The sequence below is a fragment of the Topomyia yanbarensis genome, chromosome 2 (assembly GCF_030247195.1).
Source record: "Topomyia yanbarensis strain Yona2022 chromosome 2, ASM3024719v1, whole genome shotgun sequence".
In the NCBI taxonomy this organism is placed as follows: Eukaryota; Metazoa; Arthropoda; class Insecta; order Diptera; family Culicidae; genus Topomyia; species Topomyia yanbarensis.
This window is the reverse complement of record NC_080671.1, coordinates 186,790,808-186,816,927: the sequence shown is the minus strand read 5'-3', so window position 1 is coordinate 186,816,927 and position 26,120 is coordinate 186,790,808. Positions and strand designations below refer to the sequence as shown.

The 26,120-nt window shown below is 40.4% G+C and overlaps 2 protein-coding genes and 1 pseudogene across 2 annotated transcripts; all 3 read right to left on the bottom strand.

The window, feature by feature from the left end:
• Positions 1 to 13,400: 13,400 nt before the first annotated feature.
• LOC131679940 (uncharacterized) lies at positions 13,401 to 13,925 on the bottom strand. Its single transcript, XM_058960684.1, has one exon. The coding sequence runs from the start codon at positions 13,923 to 13,925 to the stop codon at positions 13,401 to 13,403; it is 525 nt and encodes a 174-aa protein (XP_058816667.1).
• A 401-nt stretch (positions 13,926 to 14,326) lies between these two features.
• LOC131679939 (uncharacterized protein K02A2.6-like) lies at positions 14,327 to 14,875 on the bottom strand. The gene has a single exon (XM_058960683.1). It carries the CDS (start codon positions 14,873 to 14,875, stop codon positions 14,327 to 14,329), a length of 549 nt encoding a protein of 182 aa, XP_058816666.1.
• A 2,752-nt stretch (positions 14,876 to 17,627) lies between these two features.
• On the bottom strand, positions 17,628 to 23,931 carry LOC131679938 (ribosome biogenesis protein BOP1 homolog; annotated as a pseudogene).
• Between the last annotated feature and the right edge of the window lie 2,189 nt (positions 23,932 to 26,120).

The window sequence follows — 26,120 nt, the reverse complement described above, 5'->3', positions numbered from 1 at the left end:
CTTTGGGACATGTTGCAGTGACCACATCGTCATCTGCAAACTGTCCTAGCGTGCAGGAATTCGTCAATGTCATGCACGTAAAAGTTGTAGAGAAGGGGGCTTAGACATGAGCCCTGGGGAAGACCTATGTCGATAAATCACCATGTGAAAAATGCAAATGTTTTTCAGACAGCAAGTTTCGCAAAAAGTTCTTTAGAATCGGTAAAAGACCATGCTGGTGCAGCTTCTCAGGAAGATTTTTGATAGAAACGGAATCAAAAGCCCCCTTTATATCTAGGAAACTATTGCCACCTGCTCTTTGCTAGCATAAGCCATTTGGATTTCTGTTGAATTGTGTATCTGACAGTAAGCCATTTGCTTCGACCCAATTGTCGAGACAAAACAAAATCATTTTCTCGAACAACTTTCGGATATAGGACAGCATTGCAATCGGTCGATACGAGTTGTGGTCGGAGGCTGGCTTTCCTGGTTTTTGGATGGCGATGACCTTCACTTGCCTCCAGTCATGAGGGACAATGTTACCCTCAAGAAACTTATTAAATAAATTCAACAAGCGTCTCTTGGCAGAGTCAGGCAGATTCTTCAACAAGTTAAATTTAATTCTTTCTAGTCCTGGGGCTTTATTGACAAGAGAGCAAGTGAGAACTCCACTATCGAAAACGGTATTTCGTTCGCGTTGTCGTGAGAGGACGCGGCGCGGTAGATCTTCTGTGCCGGCGCGGAATTCGGACAAACCTTCTTGGAAAAATCGAATATCCAACGGTTTGGTTGTTTCGGTTTCGTAAGCGCCGGACTATGGCCCAAAGAGTGCTCATCGATGTTTCTCTCGTTAGCCCATCGACGAACCGGCGCCAGTAGCTACGTCTTTGGCTTTCATTCAATTCTTCACGCGCGTTTTGCCATCGGGTACTGTCGGTAGCTGGCTGGTAGCCCGTCGTATCGAAAGGTCTTCTCAGCGTACACGTCTGAGCACTCTTTGTCCCACCATGGGTTGGTAGGACACCCGTCTGGTACACGTTTAGTCAAAGGCAACTCCATGCCGTACTGTGGGAGTTGAAGTCATCTAAAAGCCTCGGTGCGGGGTGCAGTATCGCAATATCGCAAATCCGTCGGTGGCTAGCTGAGGCTCTAGGGGGGATATAGGTGGATACAATTCAAAGGTCTTTGCCTTTAATTCTGGTTTGGCAAGCGATAACTTCAATGCCTGATGTCGAGGGGAGGTTGATTCGATTGAAAGAATGGCACTTTTTAATCCCCAAAAGTACTCCTCCGTAAGAGTCGTCTTGATCCAAGTGATTAATGTTAAAATCGTGGAAGTGCTGGTCTATTTCTGAAGTAAGCCATGTCTCGCATAGTGTCCAGTTAGTAAGATTTTAAAGGAATCGATGCTCGGGATAATACTTCTCCACTGTAGAACAGTGATTATATCCGTGACCTCATTTGATGAATTAGCCATCGAAGGATACAATCGCTGAAAGGGGGGGAAAGCTTCTCAAGATGCTTTTAAGAGGGTCAGAAATATTTAGACCTGTTAAAATGCGGTCCATAAAGTCAGAGAAATTTATTAAACCAGCGCTGATTTCTTTCTCTGGCTGAGATATGGGAACACTTTGGGTTTTTTATGTTCCTGGAAGTGCTGGGAACTCCTTTTCTGAACTCAGGTTCCTGAGACCGGGAGCGACTTGCTTTGGTTTTGCACCAGTACTTCCTTGAGTAGTTACGGCCTTCTGGCCTTTACGACGAAGCTTGGGAGAGGAAATTTTCCTCCTTTTTCTATTGCTTCTAGGCACAGCAGACGATGTTCCCTCCCGGGGTTCATCACAGTCGCCTTCGTCAGTAGACAAGTTGGTTCTTAGAGTCCGGTGGCGTAGCTATCTTAAGCATTTTGCAAAACATTGCTAAGAGCGTCCCTGAAGGGAACGCTTAAGATTCTCCTCGCGCTGTTTGTACGCGGGACATGAAGGGAGATCATGTGGGTTTCCCCCACAGTAGAGAAAGTTTTCGACATCTCTACCACAGGAATCATCCGCATGATTCCGACCGCATTTCCCACAACGGCATTATTGCTACAATGGGAGGCTGTGTGTCCCAATTGTTTGCAACTAGTGCAGTTCATGACCTGCGGCACAAAGAAGCGAACAAGTAGATGAACCTTGTCAAAAAAGAGGTAGTTGGGTAGAGCAGAACCGACGAAGGTTACTCGATAAGAGTCTGAGTTGACGTATGTTTTCTTCCCGTCAGCTGCGGCTGATGCTGAATGCAAACGTTTGCACTCTAGTATCTTCGCTTGCTTAAGCAATGGGTCTTTGAAACAACCAGTCTCATGTTTCAGCAGGTCCTCGCAACTCAAACTCGACTTCAACTCTGTTAGCTGGAATATACACTCTGTACTCCTTTGTAAAAGGCTTGTAGCCAGCGGTATCATTTGCTTGATTTAAACTGTTTACAACCATCCGAAGCTTATCAGGGCGAATTTTCGATATTTCTGTCACGGTCGGATCCGAGAACTCGAGAAATCTGCAACAGATTCAAACGCTTTTTGTTTTTGGTCCAAAAGAAGATCACGAATGGCCCGGTGGCCGAGCTTGGATATACTTTGAGCAGGCGAGCTGATTTTGTTTCGACGTCCATCTCACCTTGAGATGAACCACCGTCAGGGGAAGTCATTGTTGCACGGACCTATTGCACGTTAGTAGGAGAACCAAGAGGGGAAACGTAAAATAATACTTAACTTGTGTATGTAACGGTATCCAGATGGCTTACTAAAAGTATACTGCTTCACTGGTCACTGGCCGGTTAACGGTACTCAGAAACACAAAAGAAGAGAAATACCTTAATCCACCTAGTGGTGTAATTGTGCCTTTCTTATTTGTTCAAACTACGATTCCATGGCTGGTTATGTTCAATACAATGATAGAAATGTATATTGCATGTGTACGATTTGCACATACATAAAAAGGATCGACAGCCAAGATCTTGAGATCCTATGCATCCTATGAAACATCGCTTGAAAACAGCGGCGAACCTAGGAGGAAGATCCGTTAAGAAATTTTAAACTAATTATAATTTTAAAGTAGCAACCCCTTACTGCATACTCCTACCTAAGCCTATACAAGCCAAAATTTTTTTTGGCCTGGAATAGGTTGACGATTTTTAGCGCGATTGCATAACCTTTCTATATGAAAATGGTAAAAATGTCCCAAAGTCCAAAAAAGTCAATTTTCGACAAAAAATTATATTCGAGATTTCATCAAATCTCAAAGTTTCGCGCATTTTAAAGTCATTTGGTATTAAACATGCAAAATCGATTTTGAAATTTTTCCCTTACGAGAAGAATTTTTCATTTCAGTTTATATGGGAATTTGCTGTGTGGTCGCACTCTTCAACCCGTAACTCCGGAACCGGAAGTCCAATCAATAAAAAAATTCAATAGCAGCCGATGGGAAGGTTGTACCTTTCATTTGAGACTAAGTTTGTGCAAATCGGTCCCGCCATCTCTGAGAAATAGTGGTGACATTTTGTTCCACATACACACATACACACACACACATGCACACACAGACATTTTCCGATCTCGACGAACTGAGTCGAATGGCATATGACACTCAGCCCTCCGGGCCGGGATTAAGTTGGCGATTTTTAGAGCAATTGCATAACCTTTCTACATGAGAAAAGCAACGTATAAATGTGGGACACACTGTCTTTTCCCATGTCAAAAACTTCAAGCAAAGTGGGTCTAAAATTGTTCAAATCATATGAAATTTGGCATATGAGTTTACTTTGCTATTCGTCATAATTGGAGACCTTTGAGATTTCAAAAATGAGTGTTTTTTTGCAATGCCCTAATGTGGGTGCGAGGGTGGGCAAGGGGGGTTGATGATATGCGAAGCTGTTAGGGTAAGTGGGGGGCGATATTACACCAAACTGCATATTATACCTTCCATTTGAGACTTGTTTTGAGAAAATCGGGTCGGTCATCTCCGTAATTTGTAACCGATGCACAATTGTTGGTCACACACATATACACATACGAATACACGCGTTTTTTGAATTCACGAAGTGAGTCGAAATGTATAAGAGTGGTTCAAGAAATTTGTAACTCATTTTAATTATTTTTGCAGCATTTATACATATATTGATTACCGGTTTAAATGGAAATTTCACATGCGACCGCATACTTCAACCCGTAACACAGGAACCAGAACTACGATTCGAAGGAATTTTGATAGCATTCAATAGAAATATTCTAGCTTTCATTTGAGACTGATTTTGTGAAAATCGAGTCAGACATTTCTGAGAAGCAGATGTGAATTCAACTCAGGAACACAACCACTTTCCCGAAGCTTCCGGTTCCGCCGAAGTTGTCCAATGTGGTCAACGTGGATTTGATTGGGTATCAGTGAGCTAAACTATAAATCCAAACATTTACGAATACATTTTATGAAGTTTTGCATCTTTTAGATACCATGCTGATTCCGATTTATATGGGAAATTCAAGCGTGACCCCACTCTTCAACCTGTAACTCCAGAACAGGAATTTAATGAAATTCAATAGCAGCCACAAATAGGTTTTCGGGAGAAATTTCGCCGCCGGTAAACTCACCGACGGTGTAGACTGGGTCCACCGCCGGGGACCAGTTGAGTAGTACGCGATGTAGCACCGGGCTCGGGTCGTCGGGGCGCCAGCGAACCGGACGTCATGCTTCACCGGAATCGCCGGACCGACCTCAACACTCCACCGGGTAGCTCGTGAGTAGGCTAGATCCACCGTCGGGGATTAGACCGAGTAGACCGCGTCGAATAGCCAGAAGTGGGTCGTTGGGGCGCCAGTGAACTGGAAGCTACGCTCCACCCGGAATCGCTGGATGGACCTCAGCATCTGCTGGCTGGCCGTTAAGTAGGCTAGGTCCACCGCCGGGGACTAGACCGAGTAGAAGAGGCGGGGAGCTTAATGGCTCACAGAAACGTACATCGGTATCGGGAGCGGTCTGCCGCCGGGGAGTTCACAATAGTGTAGATTCGGCGCCGTGGACTACCCGACAGAATCGTGACGAAAAGGGGAGCTAATTGGCTTACGAAACAAACACCGGTAACGAAAGAAATTCCCTTTTTGGGAAACTCTCAATCGGAATAGGATAAACGGTAAAGCTGGAAGATTTTAGTAGAGCTAAATGGCTCAAAAATTGGGTATCGGTGTCGGGGGAAATTCCTCCGTTGGGGAACTATCGGTCGGAGTAGGATGAGTTCACCGTTGAGCACTATCCAAGCGGATCGTGATAAGGCCGGGAGCTGAATGACTCACGGAAACATGAGCTGAATGGCTCAGGGAATCAGCACGGCTCACTACAGGGCACTATGGGTCACAGGGGCGGTTTTTTGGTACAAAAATCAATATCTTCCAAACCGTTCATTTTAGAGAAATTATGTCTGAGAGAATATTTGTGGGAATAAAATTGGCTTTCTTTTAAAGTAAAATGTAACTAGGGTGGTCCTCTCGAACATTCTTTTCGAAAAATTATTTTTCGAACGAAACGGTATAGCAAGGTACTTACTTCAGCAAAGTTGTAGAAAAATGTTTTTCAAGAAACATTTTTAAATGCATCAAAGTTATAGCACTATCGGATTTCATGTTATAATTATTTTTATGCTTTAACTTAGGGTGTTTCTGAAAAAGTCAGTTTTTTAACTATAACTTTTTAAGTAGTTAGTCTATCTTAATACTCCATATGAAGCAATTTTAGTACTTTTCATTGCGCATATTTTTGCTGAAGAATGTGAATCGATATCATTTTTCGTTATCGAGTTACGATCATTTTTTTTAAATAAAAATGATAGTTTTCAATGACCTCTAACTCAGAAGGTTGCAAAAAGTAGCAGCTAAACTTGTACTCTTTCGAAAATGCATAAAAAATACTATCAAATATCTCGAAATCAACTTTTGCTTTTTTGTCCTTCGATGTCATATATAAACAACAACACCACGAGTCGTGACAGTTTAATTGGTATCAATCCCCTTCATGTATCGAATCGCAGTAACCGACGACTGCTTTGATGAACGCGTGTAGTGCTTTGTATTATTAGTTCCGTTAAAACGGATAAAAGAAAATCATTCGATCTCTGGAAAGTGACCACAGGTGAAAATAGAAATAAAATAAAGGCTGGGTTTGAGAAAATTATGAGATCATTTGATGTGGGAGAAAATGAAAAAAAGAATTTCGCTCGGAATGCAAAAGCTGTAGCAATTAAAACATGTAAAAGGTTTGATCAATTTTGGAAAGACAGTCATCAAATTGAGACGAAAGTACTCGATAAAAATTCGAAATATTTTGAGAAGCTGTTAACAGTTCCAAAAAAATGCACTTCCTCCCAAAGTATTCAGAGAAATTCATCGCTTACTCAGAACAGAATGAAGGGCAATCCTTAATTCATTCGCTTTTTAAAGTAACATGCTCTACATTTTATACTGGTTATATAATGTTCAAAATTATAGGCCGTCCAAAAAACCGAGTGCATGATTTGTGCTTGAAAAAGAAAAGGAAACTTAATCTTTGGGAAAAGAAACACGATTCAGATAACTATAGCGACGACGATGCTGATGATGTTGATAATTGTGATTATAATAATTAAGATGATGTCGATTATAATAAAATAGTTATATAGAACAGTAAAATAAATATCTGCCTGAGCCTAACGTTTTCAATATTTGTGTACATATATTTGACAAGCTCAAAAAATCATTTAAAAACTCGACTTTTTGATCTAGTAAAGCAGGTGCTAAATGGCGATGACCAGGCCCTTAACCCATTCATGCCCATGTTGTTTGTGGACAACAACGTTTTTAAACAGCTATAACTTTTGATTGAGGCGAGATTTGCTCACAAAAACAAGTAAGGCGCATTAATGTGATTATTGCCTTTAATTTGAGTATTAACAGTTGCAAGGATCAGCTCTAGAACTGAAGTTATTGCAATTAGTCTGATTGAATTCCGATGGAGCAGTGCTGCCAAGGATAGTTTACGTTGACGACGGAAAATGATTTTTTCATATATCTTCGTTATGGTGCAATATTATTGAAAACTGATAAAACTTATCAATTTAGACTGTCGTTGGCTACGTTTTCTACGTATTTGGACTATTGTAATTATTCTAGGAGAATTGCATTGAGCATTACAAGGTAAAAATTGACCAGCTTCTAGCACTACCATGGAAGCACCTATCTTTATGAAAATAGGCTTTTCGTGTTTCTTGACCCAACCGTTTTCAAGGAAAAATAGTTTTGAAACCCTACATCCACTAGAAAAAAGTTGGGCATGAAAGGGTTAAAAACAGCCGTAAGCTGATGTCATTTGATCATAATGTTGATGTCAACATTTTTCGCTGAAGGATAAAAAAGCAAAAGTTGATTTTGAGATACTTTGTAGTATTTTTGATGCACTTTCGAAAAAGTACAAATTTAGCTGCTACTTTTTGCAACCTTCTGAGTTAGAGGTCATTGAAAACTATCATTTTTATTTAAAAAAATGATCGTAACTCGATAACGAAAAATGATATCGATTCACATTCTTCAGCAAAAATATGTGCAATGAAAAGTACTAAAATTGCTTCATAAAGAGTATTAAGATAGACTAACTACTTAAAAAGTTATAGTTAAAAAACTGACTTTTTCAGAAACACCCTAGGTTAAAGAAGAAAAATAATTATAGCATGAAAACCGATAATGCTATAACTTTGATGCATTTGAAAATGTTACTTGAAAAACATTTTTCTACAACTTTGCTGAAGTAAGTACCTTGCTACATCATTTAGTTCGAAAAATATTTTTTCGAAAAGAATGTTCGAGAGGACCACCCTAGTTACATTTTACTTAAAAAGAAAGCCAGTTTAATTTCCAAAAATATTCTTTCAGACAAAATTTCTCTAAAATGAACGGTTTGGGAGTTATTGATTTTTGTACCGAAAAACCGCCCTTGTGACCCATAGTGCAGGGACGAGAAATAAACGGTGACGTAATGGATGAAGACATGAAGCAGGAGAGGAATCGAGAGTTAAATCAAAGCTCATAGGTCGTGCCACTCCATGAACCAAGCGAGGCTTCGAGATAGAGCAGCAGAAAGAGGTGCGACGAAAGCGCAACGAACCCCCCCCCCAACGAAGTAATACGATGACGTAGTTCCGTGGGGCAGCAGGGCGTAAAAAGTAAGGAATGTTTTTAGTGGTTAGGCACGAACGTGAGTCGTGGGTCCCACACAGTGCCAATGCACTACAGGTCAGGCTTTTGAAGCTTTTTTAACCATACTATAAAAAAACATACGCACACACACAGAGACATTTACCTAACTCGACGAACTGAGTCGAATGGTATAAGAGACTCAGCCATCCGGGCCTCGGTGAAAAAGTCGGTTTTCAGAGTGATTGCATAACCTTTCTTTAGGAGAAAGGCAAAAAAAACTGAAACCTCGACGAGGCGGAGAGTGCACAAGATAACTTTGAACCATATGATTTTGAAAAAGATATACCTATCCAATGGCGAAGAAAAATTTGAAATCGGCGAACAAACAGATAAGATATGGCAAGTTAAGGTGGCGTTTCCATTTTTTCGCTGATTTTATTTTATTATTTTTACAATAACTTACGGTAACCAACTCATTTTTTTCCTTGAGAAAAAATGCTACATACTCGCAGGTTCTCATGCCAAAAGACAGCTCGTTTCCATATACTCGTCAGCGACCCAAAGCGTGTGTGCTTGGCTAACAGAGACATTACTCGAGTTACTTTAGGCGTTCACACATGTGTGAACTGTTTGGATTTAGTGTCTAACTGGCGTCAATTTTGGTGGTAGTTTCGATATACACTCAAGTTTTTTTTACTCGGGAAATACAGGCCGCGTAAATGAAAACCGCGTAAATTAAAAAATCCGCGTAAATGAAAACCGCGTAAATTTCAAATTCCGCGTAAAAAACCACGTAAAAAAATACCGCGTAAAAAACCGTTTAAAAAACCTGAGTGTATTGTCTAATTGGAAGCAAGTTGATGTCACTTACTGACGAGTACAACACGAAATATTCAAATTAAACTTTTCTACTTTAAAAATACTATTGTCCCCTCCACTCCCTCCCCCCCTCGCGCACAACGGTGGTGTGTCCTATTCGCAGATCTTTTTCTCAGGAATGGCTTGACAGATCTTAGTTTAACTAATTTCAAACAGTGCGTATATACGTACATGCGTGTTAAATAAATCTTGTTATTTCAGTTTATCCTATGCTGGGGATTTTTTGGGATGCTGCGGATACATTTAACCATCGTTTTACACAAATGCCACCTTTCTAGTCGGAAAAGGCTATGCACATACGCCAAGCTGATGTCTACTAATACTGTCAACAATATAAACCAAAAAAAACTACATCTTCGACTTCAAACCCTTTAGCTAAGCCATAAACTGTTTCGCAACCAGCATCTATTGATGAACGCGTACTCAGCCCACAGAAAGAATTCCAAATCAGATATCCATAAACAAACCATAAGATTTGCGATTCCAAGAGATTAGCATAACACGTTCAGTATGTGAACCCTTTAAAAAATAAAACATGCTATAGCATAACGAGTAAAAAATGAAAATGAGCTCTGGGAAACGAAACCCTGAGTACTTTCATAGTATCGAGTTAGTCCAAAAAATCGGAAAACTTCAAATATTAATAAATTCAGTTCTCTTCAATCTCGTTCCGTGCCATTCCGTCAAGTTAAATCAATTGGATGAGCATAAACGAAGTCAACCACGAACCAAGTGAAGTATTCTGGTTCGCAGTTCTGTGCTGAGTTGAGATTCCGCTGACGAAGCCAGCAGCCAGGCCGAGAGGAAAATTCAATAGGTTTCGTTTTGGGCCGTCCAGCAGTAGTCAGTCACATACAGCCGAACTCTGATCGAAGCGGTTTGGTAGTATATATACGCAATCGAATTTTTCCGCTCCCTCCGGTTTGAAGAAGTGCGGACAGTGGAAATATGACAATAATATAATTTATGAAACATAATTTCATGTCCGGCTCCGCTCGAACAAGGGGGAGCTCCTCGATATGCAGACAGTCAGAAAACACAGAAGGACAGGGATTGGGATGAAGTTCTGTTCTGCTATGAGGACCTAAAAGAGTACCGAGGATGAATGATGCGCTAAATATGTGATACGTACAAATATGTATAACTTTAAAACGATCGGGTTCGGTCCCACTGCTTTGATGAACCTTCGCGGGATGGTTTTTCTCTGTAGGGATGTTGTTTATTTTAAGTTACTTGTAACAGTTTACACGTTGCATAGTCACTAAATACTTATAAGATTGCGAACAGTTTATTCCGCTTCCTCGACTCGAGCTAAGGGGGGGGGGGGGGGGGCTTAGACTTAAAAATGACTATTTTTATCGTATCGAAACATTAGGTTCCGAATAGGAAAGAAATGCCATATTTAAGAATCATGCATACAGATATTAGAAACCCACATACATTTCTTTGTTTCGCAATTTCAATAGTCTTTCTTACTTATTCTATTTGACGAATATAGAATCAAGTTCATTAAATAACGACACATCACATCAGATATATAATAATGAACATCCCTAATCCGTTGTCCTTGTGCTTCCCGAGCAGAATTTTGTATAATAAAACCATTCATCATCCAATAAGTTTTTGATATGCGCCAAGACTTGGGTTCAGTTTCCCCACACCCTTCTTTCGTTGTCGTTTGACTCCAGCAGGTACTCTCTCTGTCTCTCTGTCAGCTTGCCCCGGTGCAGTTTCGATTTCACTTGATTATTACTGTTGCCGGGACTGCCGTCCAGTAGGTAGGTAGGTGCCTAACTAAATGAAATGCACTCTGCCCAACCGTGCACAGAAATGTTATGACCATCAATAGTGGTTGTTATGATAATAAATTATGATTTTCAGTGCCCATGCTGCAGATCGACGTTTTTCTTCACATCACGTTTGCCGGGGAAGGGGACATATGCGCAGGTTGCATTGTCATCTCTTGTAAAACATGAAGTTGGCTTGTACCAGTTGAACGTTACGCATGTTCTTGTGCTTCTAGTTTTTGCTCGCGTTGCCGCGGTTCACATTTCAATCATGTATCGTTCGGCGTCTGGCAAATGCTACGAATTTCATTTTTCATAATTTGTTGGACATTGTTGTAAATTATGTTCTGACTGCTGAGGAATGTTTTGCTCTGCAATCAGTTTTCGATTGGCATATTTTTAATGTTTGGCAACGCATGTACGTACGCAGTAGTATATGGAATCCGACTGTTTCGGGCTAGAGGCTAAAGCGTAAATCCAGCCAAAACAAATATGTAATCATCTGTCTATCGCAAGAATTCGCGTTGAGCCGCAAAAAGTAATTGAAACGTGAGTCCACGGGAGGCCGATCTGAGACGAAAATAAAGCATCTAGGGTAAAGTGCCTATTTTCACCATACTATAGCAGGGTGCCTCACTAATTCATTAATTTCTCGGCCTACAATCAATGGAATGCGAAAAAATTAACATCAACAGCTTTGCTTCGTTGTTAGGAACCAATAAAATAACACAAATGCGCTGAAAACAGTGAAATTCTCGTGTTTGAGCGCAACGAAAACTCGAATCGTGTGCCCCTATTGTTGCGCTACCATTTGACTCAATGCGTTGAACAAAGATGGCAGACACTGCTCTAACCAACGGCTTCAAATGGGTAGGGTGATAATAGAAACATGGCGAAAATGGGCTCAACACCCTATCTTTGGGCGAACGTTACGAAAGCAAATGATTATTTTGAGGTTTAGCATATGAGTCGATTAATAAATAAACAATTGCTTTTGCGTGTATTTGACATATTTTGATAAGAACTGTGAAAATGTTTCATCATAGTACTAGAAACACGATTGTCCAAATTGGCAAAAAGCTGCTGTATTTATAATTATTGATTCGATTTATTTAACTAATCTTTGTTGTGGTTGGCATGCGTGTCCAGTAGAGTGGGACATGGTTATACGAAAAAAATAAAATTTCGCTCCGAGTAACTTTTTGGATTCCATTTGAGTCCTAAAGCTCGATCGGTGAAACTATATTTTTGTGCCGGCGGTTTATAGTTGACATGGGATTCTGTATGGGGAAATCAACTTTTACAAAATAATTCATCCAAGAGTCGCCTGGTGCCTTCTAAAACAAATCGATGCAAAATTTTCATAGAAAACTTATTAAGGAAACAATGTCTCGAAGACTACAAAACGATTGGACGATTGTGGAAAAAGTTTTTAAGCAAAAATCGACTGATGCTCTGAAGATTGATGAAAATTTCAATTTTCATAGCACCACTACTGCTGACGGTCGAATTATACACAGTGTTACGATGTGAGAGTAAACGAGGTGTTATCGTAACAAACACTTTATTAAATAATACATTTAATTAAAAATACACGTCTTGTGTTCAGCCGGCTGTGGATGTCTGACGTCTCTGCTAGCCGGTATATCGATCACATCCAGTTGGATGACAACTGTCGCTTGACAACTGTCGGATGACAGGCATGAGCGTGCGAAGAATGGTGTCGCACTCCAACACCTCCCCTTCTCGTAGTGGATCGGTACAAGTCGCTGTCTCGAAGAGCGACGCAGGAGCGCTTCATCTGGGCCATGTCCCCTAACAGGAACCCGTGTACAACGTTGCTGACTAGCCGGTTCGAGTAGCTTTCGTAAGAACTCTCGCTGCTATTCGTTCAATCCTTTTGGTTCAGCTGGCGGTGGCGCTGTTACCGTGGTAGCGGCATCTTCCGACGTCTTAATACCCCAAGTGCCTAAAAGAATATCAAGAGGAATAGTCTACTCTGCCTGATCTGGTACTCCATTGCAATCAGCTGCGAAAACGCTATGACAGTCGTCATTGCTGTGTGAGGGGATTTTTCGTTGCCGATCCGAGAGCCGCACATTATACATGACTTGTCCTACGCGTTCCAGGATCTTCCCAGAGACCCAGTACCAGATGTTGCCTTAGTGCACTTGAGTTAACAAATTTTCTATTGTGATTAGAGCTATGTTCACCTGTTAAAACATGTTAAGATATGTGTAAGGAACAACCTTTGATGATATGTGGGCATGTAGGGCCTATCAAATCAGATTGTAAGTGATCTTCCTATGGAAACATAGCAAAAACACGATTTTTGATTGGAGGCACCTCTAAATCATGTCCAAATTAAGCCATTTTTGGCGAAAGTTCTTAAATTCACACCTAGAACAAAAATTTGAGCTGACCCATGTATATTTCAAAACTTTTTCAAAATGTGGAGAGGTCTAACGCACAAGGACTGTGATTTGATCATCGTTGTTTGACCAGTAAATATAATTGCGTGCTAATGATCTCATACGATTTATACCAGGGTGCCCTCTATGTAGTTACTCGAGGACTTTCTGTTGTAGTTTCTTCGGGATGACAATCCGTTCACCGTACATCAAAACATTTTGCGCGAAATACAGCGAATCCCGACGCGCAAACAGCTGCTGTACCTCAAGTGTTCCGGAGAGAGCTTTTGCATCACTTAGCCATCCTTTATATACGAACTCCACGACTTTCTGTAACGTCCGGTACTTGCTGGTCTCGGCGGATATCGTCTTAACGAACACAGGGAGACGATCGATGGACTGACAGACAATGCTGCAGATAACTGTTTCAATCTCAATCGATACAATGATGTGTTCTTCGTCGGGTTTAACATACGCGTTAATTAAACGCAAGTGAATGTCTGCATGTCCGAAATGGTCAGTGGAAATGTACTCGACACGGAAGTAGTACAGAAGCATGGTTAGTGCCCATCGTTGGAGGTGGTTTGCTGTATATGGCGGAATACCATGCTTTGAATCGAAAATCGCTAACAACGGCTTGTGATCGATCTGAAGAACGAAATGCCTTCCGTAGATCATTCTGTGGAATTTTGTGACCGCGTACACCAGACCCAGGGCTTCTTACTCGATCTGGCTGTAGCGGGACTCGGCTGGAGTTATGCAACTCGGGCGCCGATTCCATCGCCGAGCATCTGCTGACACAAATATCTCAAGACGAGGATTATAGTGCGTCAGCATGAGCGATGACTGGAGGATTTTCATAACACGATCAAAGGAACGCTGGGAAGCATCAGACCACCGGAAACTGTTACTTTTCTTGAGCAATTAATCCAGTGGTATTTCGTATTTCCCATAATAGTTAATCGCACCCAGATACTATCGAAGCGTGGGAACATCATGAGGTGGAGGCATGTTGACGATAACCTCAACCTTGTCTGGGTCGGGGCGGATGCCGTCCGTATCGAGACTTGGCCCAGGTACTACATTTTACGCATAAAGAAACGACACTTCTCGAACTTGACCGTGAATCCATACTCTTTTAGTCTCTGCAAAACACGATACAGATTCTGCTTGTGCTCCTCGACGGTGCGACCACCGACCAGGATGTCGTCGAGGTACGGTGATGTACATGATAGGCCACTCAGCATGGCATCCATGATTTGTTGGAAAGCGCCGGGAGCGCTCTTGACCTGAGGGGAAAGTCGGTTGAAACGATAGAGCTCCTTGTGGGTGTTGATCGTGATAAGCTTCCTACTTTCTTCGTCGAACTCGACTTGAAGGTATGCATCGGACAGGTCGATGTGGCTAAACATCAGGCAATTTCCCATTCGATTGAAAATGTCTTTTGGGAGTGGAAGTGGGTAGCTGCTTGATTCGAGTGCACTATTCAATACAGTAAAAATCTGCTCAAATACGAACGGGGAGGTCCGGTCCGCCACGATCGGTGCTGCCCAATCGACATAGGTGACTGGAGTGATGACGCCCAAATCTTCCAGTCGCTTCAGTTCATCTTCGACAACGGCTTCCATGTTGTATGAAACTGACCGCTTCGGTTTGAATACAGGCTGAGAGTTCGGCTTGAGAGTGAGTCGCACTAGTGCAGAGACCCATACGGTTGGTAAATGCATCAGGGAACTTTGCTTTTAATTCCACTATCTGCTGATAAGGTTGTTGGCTACCGACCAGCTTGCAGAAGAACGAAAATGGTACGTCCCAGAGCCAAAAGTCATCCATCAGGTCGGAGCCTAAAACATTCAGAGAAAGGTCAGCACAACAAATATAACAGTTACCTTTCTGTTGAGTTCCTCCGATAGTGTACGTTGCACGGAACATGGCTTCTATGTCCAATCTGTCTCCTCAAGCTGTCTGGACTTGACAATCCAGTGGAGATGTCTTTGGGGCCCCGAGATTGAACCAGTTTTGTCTGGATATGATGGTTATATCTGAGTCCAGCTGCAGTTAAACTGATAATCCATTAATCACTGTCTCCACATAGCGCCGGCCGCGCTTCAAATTGCTGATAGTTACAATCTTGGCTGCGTGGTTTTTGTTTTGCTGCTTCCCATTGAACGGCTTTGAACGTGATTTTGACGCGGATCAGGAACAGGCCTTATGGCCAATCCGACCACATTCACGGCATTTATGATCCTTGAAAATTGCATTGACTGGAAAAATTGCATGCCACCGCAAGATCAACGCGGTGTTTTCGGTGTTTCGGATTTGTTACCGCCAAACTTCTCCGTCTTACAGCGGTTGCCATGGGGGGAACTCGTTCGAACGGCATGCGTTGCGGCGGCGGAAATGGATTGACTGCCAATTAACACAGTGTCTCACTTCAGGTTTATTAAACTTTTGCACTCCTGCACCACTTTTTCCAGTCTGATGTCCAGCGTCTTATTGATTTTAGAAAGTAGGCGCATTCGTATGCCCGCGTCTTGAATTTATATATTGTCCCGCTATTAAGAGTCTGTGGACAAGCGAAACTCAGCTTAATAACTCGGTAAGAAATTTGTATTAAGAAGTTTAGCAATATGTACTTGCAATATCGTACACTTCTTCGGATCGTTTGTCGTTTCTATTTTTTCCGACTTCCTCCTCAACAATCAGTCTGCTGAAACCACAATACTTCCCACTGTAGAATTCATCTTGTACATAAAGATCCAATTTACTCACAATTATGAGCAGTATAAGAAATATTTGGCTAATGTCGAGTTAGATAGTATATTGGATGAATGGTAATGTAACTCTTTCATGGTTCTACGCCGTTAAAGCTGAACTAAACTAACCGAAATATAAGCCAGCAAAATTGCTTCCACAAAGTCTGTGTAAATATTTAAATGAAAATAGTCATATGTCTCTATTGCTGGCAAATGTCAATCCGGATGAGTTGGTGAGCCCAAACTCCATTTTCAGAGTCAACGAGCGCGGCAATGGGTCGGAGCAGCGCTTTTTCGTAAAATTTTCTCATGACGCAGGAATAAATAAGAATTTTTCACGTTGAAGAATAACAGAGATATATGCACGAATATGAATGACAAAAGGTTCTATAACCCCAACTTCTCGTATTCGGTCAAAGGTCGAAAAGGTTACGTTCGACTTCTGCGATTTTTTCACATTAGAAAAATTGCGCAATATATATTATCATAAAAATAGGGGATTTTTGAAACACCAACTTTTCCGTATTTTTCGAGAAACAGAAATATCTCCATTCAAATATTAAGGTTATTTCTTTTAAAAAGAGGTATTAATTGTAATTTTCTGAGTGCTACTTCAGAATGAGCATTTAATGTTTTTCCTCCATATTTTCCCATAGCACCAAAAATTTCAAGCGAGGTGGGTGGGGGTCTAGAATTGTCCAAATGATGTGAAATTTGGCATCTGAGCTTTATTTGACATTTGTTACAATATGAGGGGGGGGGGGGCTTTGAGAATTCAAAAAAAAAAAATCTTGTGCGATGTCCTACTGTTTATTTTTGGATTTACAATATTTGTTATAATTGTTCTGAACGTCTTAAGAAATATTTTCACATACTTTTGACAGACTGGTGAAGAAATTTATTAATTCCTGTCAGTACTACAAAAGATATAGGGTAATTTGGGGAGAGATGCCGAACATTTCTAAAAATCGATCCTGCATCAAAGTTAACCATTCAATATTCGATGAAACCTTTTTTATCAATTGCGACAAGATTTTAAAATACTGTGAAACGGTTTTTGTCATGTCGGTTCATCAAATTTTCACGAACATTAGTTAAATTTTTTTTAAAAAAAACAGGTCATTGCGGGAGAGATGCCGCATGTGCGGGTGAGACGCCGCACCGTGGTTACAAACTGAAAACGGTGAACAAAAGTATTTTTTTGCTCTCGTTGGTGTTTTTTGTGATTAGGTGTCTTCAGCTGAGTTTCTTGAAGTTTGATTATACCTATAAATCGGCTAGAATCTTCACTTTTCTTAAGGGGTACTCCCATTTCTAAACTGATAGAATATATTCGTAAATCGCTAGGAATTAGTTTCGTACTGACAATTTTCTTAAAATACACGAATTTTTCGTACATAGAATGAATCATTCGTAGTTCCATTGAAACACTTTTAATTTTTATTACGAGTTTTTCGTGAAATCCACGAAACGACTTTCGTTGGCTTATTACAAAACGGCTTCATTAGGTAAACGAATTGTTCACTGTTATTTACGAAAGACTTAATAATATTTACGAGCACCATTCGTCAATCAGTCAATGTCAAAAAAGTTTCAATAGAGGTATAATATGAGGTCCTTGTTGCTATACGTCGCAGGATCTCACCGGATGGAACAACACACACTGAATCAGCCCATTGCTCTTCGGAAATGGCAACTGTGGCTGTCGTTTGGACAACTGATGAATCAATTCTGAACGATTGGCAGGTTCCAGCATGACAGCGACGAAGTAATCCCCCGCCCGTGCCCCGTAACCTTTTTAATGTTCTTGAAATGATTGATAACAATACGGACGCCGGATTTTCGTTCATCTTTCGTAACTTCCATCCACTGGACGGCAGTGGCGATACGTTAATTGTCAACTACTTCGGATTTTGGTGCCTCCGCCAGCAAATCGTCTGTTTTTCGATTGATTGAATTGTCGTTAACATTAGGATTGATCAACAGCAGTCGCTTTCCCGAGGCCACTGCCACTAACTGTTCGAACACCAGAATACCAAGAGCGAACGATGTCCCTCGTTTGAATAGTTTGAAGGAACGTGCTGTCGAGACTTCTCATACTGAAAAGAGAACGATAGGAATTGATAGCTGAGACCAGATTAAAGCAAACACGCTTACTTTTGACCGTCTGATTGTCTGAGCCAGTGACCAGATATTCTCCTTTCGGCGCAATGCTAATGGAACGAATAATATCGGTATGCGGTTGTTAATCAAATTCTGCAGCGTTGGGAACGGTTGCAAATCTCACGGAGATGGAAGTTTTGGAATTAGATATTACAACAAACAGTAACCCGAGTTTATTTACCACGAATACACAAATACAGATCCAAGCACCGTAAGAACTGTTCCCGACTACATTTGCCGAATTAGGGAATTTCTTGGAGCGAATTGTACTTTTGAGGGATATAATGCAATTTTCTTTTCCACGGTTTTTCCTCGTGACTGTTCCATTCGGCCAGTTCTCGTTCGTTAAATAAATATTCCAGTTGTGGATTGCAGGACTCAGCATGTACCGGTAGCGGTCTCTTAGGAGCGACAGCATGATCGTGAATGCGACGCATTTCTTTCTTGATCGGTGTCCCAAACCATGTAGAACTTAGGACCTTTGTTGAAAGCGGCTTGCTTTGCTACCTCGGCTCGTGTTTTAATCCAACCCATCTTGAGTGCATGAACAAGGCCAAGGATTTTCAGCTACTCCGATTTACTTGGCAAAAATGAACGCTTTTGATCCGTAATATTACGAATGGACATCTTTTCTACTTCTGATGTGAACCACTCAATCCAGGGCTGCAAAGACTAATATTAGAAAATTTATAACGAGCGATAATTTAAAAATTAACCTGATAATCGTCGTACTGATCATCCGGATTGCTCCCAGCCATAATACGCTTCATGAGCCGAACGTCTTCGTCACTCAGCACAATATTTTGACCAGTTTGTGGATTCTTAACTGTTCGCCAAAAGTTAGGATCTTCCATTTTTTCAGGAAATAATCGATGGCATCAGCTTCCGACAGTTTAGTCAATTTGTTTGCATCTTAATCGTATCCAACTCATCGTACCAGTGCATCGGAATGTTTCCCACAGTGTTCCTTATATCCTTCTTGTCCGATGTATCTCCAGCTGCATACTCGTCCTGGTTCTTGAAGTGCGATTTTTTCTGGGAAGACACCTACACCGTTGAAATCCGGATAAATTGGCTTAATTTGCTCGCCTGGTCACTTTACTTTCAGCTATGTGCATCTTACCTCGTCCGATTTATAAAAATCGCTGGCACTCTCCTGGCCTGCGGATTCCGTTGTCTTTAGACTCGATTTGGGACCGTTCTCATTTTCCGTCTCCAATTCCAATGAAATAAACGCCTTCCGTTTCCCCGCAAACCAAAAATTACTGAACGCACGTACAAACAACTATCAAAAATACCACGTGATTTCTTGAACCTCTTTCGCTTCCAGTTGATCCAGAATCCGGAGCAATACGGATTCAGTTGAGCCATCGCGAACTGCTTGTTGGTTTTGTATGAAGAAGTTTGAGTTTTTCTCTACCGGAGCAATGTCAAAATATTATGATATCAAATACGACAACTTTCCTAAGATGAACGAATGAATTCATGCGACCAACGAAATCGTTCGTAATATACACAACCGATCATTAAATTAAACGAAACCTTTCGTTTCATTCACGAAAAATAATGTCGTTATCAACGATTACATTCGTGCAATATAAAATTTTTCGTACCATAATAAAATCGATTTGGCCACATCGATTTTTTTACTTAAAAAAATCGATGTCAAATATCGATCTCAAAAGATCGACTGAAAACAATAAGAGGCTAATAAATACAAAAACTTTTCTAAGGTAAACGAAATTAATTCGTGCGACCAACGAAATTGTTCATCATATATAAATATTTATTGAAATAAACGAATCACTTCGTTTAATTCATGAAACATAATGTCGTTATCAACGATAACATTCATGCAATGTAAACTAAATAGGTAAAATTTACGAAAACTTTCGTTCATTAGGCGGCCATTTCTTCGTACCACAATAAAATCGATTGAACCACATCGATTTTCTTAAATTAAAAAAAAATCGATGTTGTCAAACATCGATCCCATAAAATCGACTGAAAACAATAAGAGGCTAATAAATACGAAAACTTTGCTAAGATAAACGAAATGAATTCGTGCGACCAACGAAATCGTTCGTAGTATACAAACCTGTTTTAATCCACCTAGCGGTGAAATTGTGCCTTTCTCAATCATGAACACGAGAATGTTTGTGTTGTTTATATTCATTAAAAACTTTCAAATGCAAATATTACGTTTTATTATTATACATGACATGACAAATATACAAGAAAAGAAATCATTATTCGAGTTCTAAAATTTTGTAAAAGAAAGAGCCACGGTAATATTGAACTGAAAAAAGGTGCGAAATCGGCAAAGTCCCAAAAAGTCGATTTTTACAAAAAAAAATTTTTTTCGTGATGTCATAAAATCTCGACGTTTCATACATTTTAAAGATGTTTGACATCAAAAATACGAATTTGATTTCTGGAATTTCATGGGGTCCCCCTTTTGAAAAAAAATTTGAGCTCCGGCTTATATGGGAATTTCATATGTGACCGGACGGTTCAGTTTATATTTCCGGAACCATATAAGCGATCCGTGCGAAATTTTGTAGACATCTGTGGGGATATTATAGCTATCATTGTGAAAATTGGCTCTACTATTTCCGGGAAACTGATGTGAGTTCATCAATTTTGAAAGATGGCCGCTTTTCCCGGGCACTTCCGGAACCGTCTATGGTGGTCAATGTAGTCAACGAAAGTTTGGTTGACCGTCGGTGACCTAGAACAACAAATTTAAGTTGTTTGAGAGACATTTTAGCGAAATGTTTACCTTTTTTGCTTTCATCGGAGTATCGGTTTGAATCACAATTTGCTATGTGATCGCACGCCACAACCTGTAACTCCGGAACCGGAAGTCGGATCGGGATGAAATTAAATAGCCATTTACGGGGACGCAGTACCTTTCATTTGAGAGCAAGTTTAGTTGAATCGGTCTAGCCTTCTCCGAGAAACCGATGTGACTGTTATTCTGAATTTAGATACTTCCGCCGGGGCTTCCGGAACCGATGATGGTGGCCAATGTGGCCAAAGAGACTTTGAATAGATGTTAGTGACCTAATACTACAAATCGAAGCAATTGTGGTCATATTTTGGAAAAAATTTCACCTTTATACATTCATTGCAGAATTTATTAAAATTGACATTTTCTGCGTGTTCGTACTCATCACCCTGTAATTCCGGAACCGGAAGTCGGATTCATTAGAAATTCAATAGCAGCCTATGCACCTTTCATTTGAGACTAAGTTTGTCAAAATCGGTTCATCCATCTCTGAGAAAAATGAGTGACATTTTTGGTCACATACACACACAGACGCACATACATACATACATACATACACACATACATACACACGCACATACATTTGCCGAACTCGACGAACTGAATCGAATGGTATATGTCACTCGGCCCTCCGGGCCTCTGTTAAAAGCCGGTTTTCAGAGCAATTGCAATACCTTTCTATTGAGAAAGGCAAAAATAGACACTTATCAGAACAAAATTTAAATTTTTTTGGAAAATTGACTTTAAAAGTGTTTTATTGAAACACTGTTTTTTTTAAAGTCAGGCCAAACCAATTAAAAGAAAACGCCGTAAAATAAAAGCCTCTGTCGATAGTTTAGGAATTGTCAACAAAGTTACTCAAACATGATTATTTTTTATTTTTCAGTAGGGCTTTATACTTCTATTGTTATTGTTCAGGAGAAACTATTTTTATTCCAAAAATCAAGGAGACCACCCTGTTTTTTACACTGAAATGAAGCGCACTTATTGCGAAGAAATTCTTTTGAAGACACTGAATATCTAGCACTTACGGGATATAAGAACTGGATTTTCAACAAAAAATCGATTTTTGGCCCATGGAACAGAGGTAGTTTACAAGCAAACATTTCACATGAAGAGTCGCTAGGAGACGAACAATGTACCCCTTATTTTGTAGTGTTTTTAAAGTACTATCAGATGGTCATAACATTGATTGCCACTTTTTGCCACCTTCGGAGTTATTTAGCTTAGAAAATGTCGAGCATAAAATCGTCAATAACTCTGTTTATATAAAAGTTAATGAGTTGGACTCTGAAGAAGAAATGTGCGCATTTGAAAGAGCTAACTTTTGTTCGAAGTCGTCATTCACGAGAAATCAACTTCAAAGATGTTATATTAAAAAAACAGAATTTTTAAGTCATTCTAAGCGGAACAAGGTACATTGCTGTAAAATAACAACCGTTGAAGATAGAGTTTCGACGTTTTCAGCAAAGTTACTCAAAATTAATTTCTCTACATTTCTTTAGAAGGTTTTATCCTTCTATCTTTTTCATTCGAGAGATAATTTTTTTATTTCAAAAATCGAGAGGACCACCCTAATTTTGTTTTCCCTTAAATGAAGGGCACTTATTGTAGAGAATTTGTTCCAAAGACACTGAAAGTCTAGAACTAACGGTTTATAAGTTCTGGATTTTCGACCAAAAAAATCGATTTGTGGCCCATGGTGCAATTGTTCGTTAGCAAATACACTCTACGGAGTGTATAGGCAAAAACAAGATAGATTTCTACCCAGTGCTCAATTGTTACCCTGACGGACCCACAACATGCATATCATCCCTTGATAATCACTCTTGAACGTTGAGTCGATGGCCAAATTATTCAATATGACCAACGGAACTCAACAGAAGGCATCAGATAGCGATTTGTTAGCACTACTTTATATCACAATGTAACAACACACCACTTATGTTGAAAGTTGATGATTTTGTGGATGTATTTGAATATTCTCGCAAATATGGAAAGTAGATCACTTTCCGCTGGATAGCAATAATCTAATTACGCTCTCTTAAATGGCGGACAACTGGATGATGAATTTATTTTTCATTAGTTTAGCAATCGTGATTTAACAAAATTGTCACAAATCACTAGGTACTATACTATCCCGCTCTTGCAGGAATATTTTTATTTCAAGTAGAGAACTTTGAATAAAAAATAAGAATTTTATCAAATGAAATTTTTCCTGGTCTTGTTTCAAATTGTAAGCAAATGAATCTATACTGATTTTGGCGTCGTATTACGCAATACCGATTTTGCCACAAGCTGAAGCGATCTAATCTTTAAAATAGGTATCTCATTGATTGGTTAAGATTTCCATAGTCACGAGGTCAGTTTAGTACGAACTTATACAAAAGGCCTCGAAGACGGCATACAACTAATCATTGCATTAAATGTTTAGATGTTTTTAAATTTCATAAAAAAAATAAATCCTGTTCAAACAAGGTCAATGAGATTACCGTTACCACACAAGGTCATATCTTAAATGTTGTTATCGCAATCGTCCTTCATCACATCAGTCCAACACGCATCAATCCACGGGTTTACTTTTGCAGCCGTGAAACCACATTTACTTTCAAACCATTCATGGTGAAAAATAACTTCAGCTTATTACACGCAGTTTTCGATGCGAGCAGTCCCCGATTGGTGTACGAAGCGAAAGTCCGAGAAGCATATGTATGTCACACCTGTTTGTACCCTCGGTGTTTGTCTTAGATATTGGCCCAGATAAAGTCCAAGTGCAAAACATCACCAACGAGCAGTTGGGACTTGTGGCGAAGAATTTAATACAACTGCGGGTTCTAACGCACTGGCAGTGAATGATTTCCAGTACAGAGCGCACTAAATCCTCTTCCCCATGCAGTGCAAGTGCCCTCCAAGTCTTCCCAAAGGTGGCATGTACGCGCGCTGATTCGCAATGTACTTACTTCATCAGTGCCATTATCTAAGGTCGCTTGAACTGAACAAATCGCGAGCCTCTCTCTGCCAGCTGAAAGACGAAGCTGGCCGCAGTTAAAAAACGGTTGCAGTTCTGAGCGGTTTGGCGCCTGACTCAGTGCGCCAACTTTTGCTCCAGAAATTAACATCTTGGACGTCATCTGTTTGGCCAGCCAATTCGCGATGAATCACGCAACATCTGCGCGAACAAACTGCTTCCGAGAACACTGCTGCTTGTGGCTCTAAACGAGCATCACGCTGCGGATTGTCATGTCCGTTCACCGTGACAAGCCATTTTCATGCTCTGTCACCGAAAACTGCGCTCGGAGGGTGCTAATTCGCGTGTTTTTCTCAACACCCGTTGGCTGGTCAAGCTTTGAAATTGTGCATTGTTGACTATATGACGTCATGAATTAGTACCAATTAGCTCTTATTCGCTGTGGATCAGTCGAAATTTGAACAAGAGCGTTTCTCGGACAGTAAATTTGCTCAAGTTATACTACCGTCTACGTAAGTGCCAAATTTAAGTAGCTTTAAAGCAAATGGTAAATGAATCAGTTCAGATAAGGAAACATAAACAATAGCATCACAAAATGCAATATGTCTTGAAATATGCTCGCGGATCAATTGATTTACCGGTGGTTGGAACGTGCGAGAAGGTGATAATAGCCTTCTGGTTTATCTTGATTCCGTTGCTATTCTTTCTGCAATTTTGATCCGCCTGGTAATGATTTGGCAATGTATTGTTGAGACAGATGTGCATGGCCCATGACACCTAAATATATTGATTTATTTGACCTATACACACGGTTATTATATCCACAATCTACTGCCTACAATCGCAAGTCAGTCCCATGTAGATAGGAAATCCCATAGAACATGGGACAAACATGCGATTACGGGCAGTATACAAGACTAGTAGGAAAATATGCAACCCAAAATTTGAATTTCAGCTTTAAAGTTTCGCGTTCCACTCATTAGCATATGGCACCCGTCGTGACCACCATATGGACGTTAAGTCCAAAAAAGCAAATTACTGCAAACGGCTGTCATCCCGTTAGAACAGAAGTTCTGATTCTGATAGAGGTACTTCAATGGCATCGATTTTTTTTTAACTTAACGTGTATAGGGCGGTTACGGCGGCTATCATATGCTCATGAGCGGAAGACGAAATGTTACAACTGAACTTAAAAGTAGATTTTGTGCCTTTATGCACACATGGTTTCTACCAGTCCTTCTCAGGAAAAATGCAACTTAAAATTTGTATTGTTATTGTTATTTAGGTATTTATGAAGCTTTGGACCGCAAGGATCATTCGCCTTTGACGGAAATCATATATATTTTAAATTAGAACCCACTGCACACTGCTTGCTGTTGCTCATGATATTTCTCGGGAGGAATCGTCGCTGTTTCTAGAGACGTTTGGTTTTTGGTCACTGTTGGTTGTTTTTTGTGCTTCTTGTGTTTCAGAGTGATCTTGGTGTATCCGTCTTCTTTTTGCCTTTCTCGTGCCAATACACCCAAATTTTCTGGCAGAGACAGCTCTGCCAGATTTCTGTCAGTCTTGGTTTAGCAGCCCTGTCAGATTTCTGTTCGCAACCTGTCGGGTTAGCTGAACTAGGGCGAACTCGGTTTCGCTCGCGTTTTCTGACAAATTCTGACAGCAACCGAGCAAAATTCTGGCACAACTTGGAAATAAACAGTGCAAAGATCCTGACAATTCCTAGCTAGTAGCATTTTAGCACGATTCGAGCAAAACATCTGTCAAAGTTGTGGCAGGAAGCGTTCAGAAATCCTGGCCGTACATTCCTGCTGGATTCTGGCTAAAAATGAGCAGCACCGGTTAGTTTAACCGCTTCTGTCAGAAACGGTTGTTGCATTCGAGCGAATTCTTTGCCAGAATTCTCGTACAAATTGCGCAAAATACTGGCAGAAGCGCTGCCAAAATCAATTTCGCTTTGCTCAATTTTTGCTAATTTTCTACGGTGTCGGGCCATTAGGCCGAAAGCCGTTAGGCCGAATGCTGCAAGGCCGAACGAGAGTGCTGTATATTCCTTAACATCGGTTGTGATGAGTTTATTGATATGTATTTTATTTAGAAACATTTTTTTAAAATTTGCTGATTGCGGATACCAATACGTATTCATCAGCATTGCATGTATCATCCGGAACATTAAGATACACAAGCTGTAT

Excerpts from the sequence above, each read along its gene's own strand:
- LOC131679939 (XM_058960683.1), bottom strand. The coding sequence starts at position 14,875 with ATGGAAGCCGTTGTCGAAGATGAACTGAAGCGACTGGAAGATTTGGGC.
- LOC131679940 (XM_058960684.1), bottom strand. The coding sequence starts at position 13,925 with ATGATCTACGGAAGGCATTTCGTTCTTCAGATCGATCACAAGCCGTTG.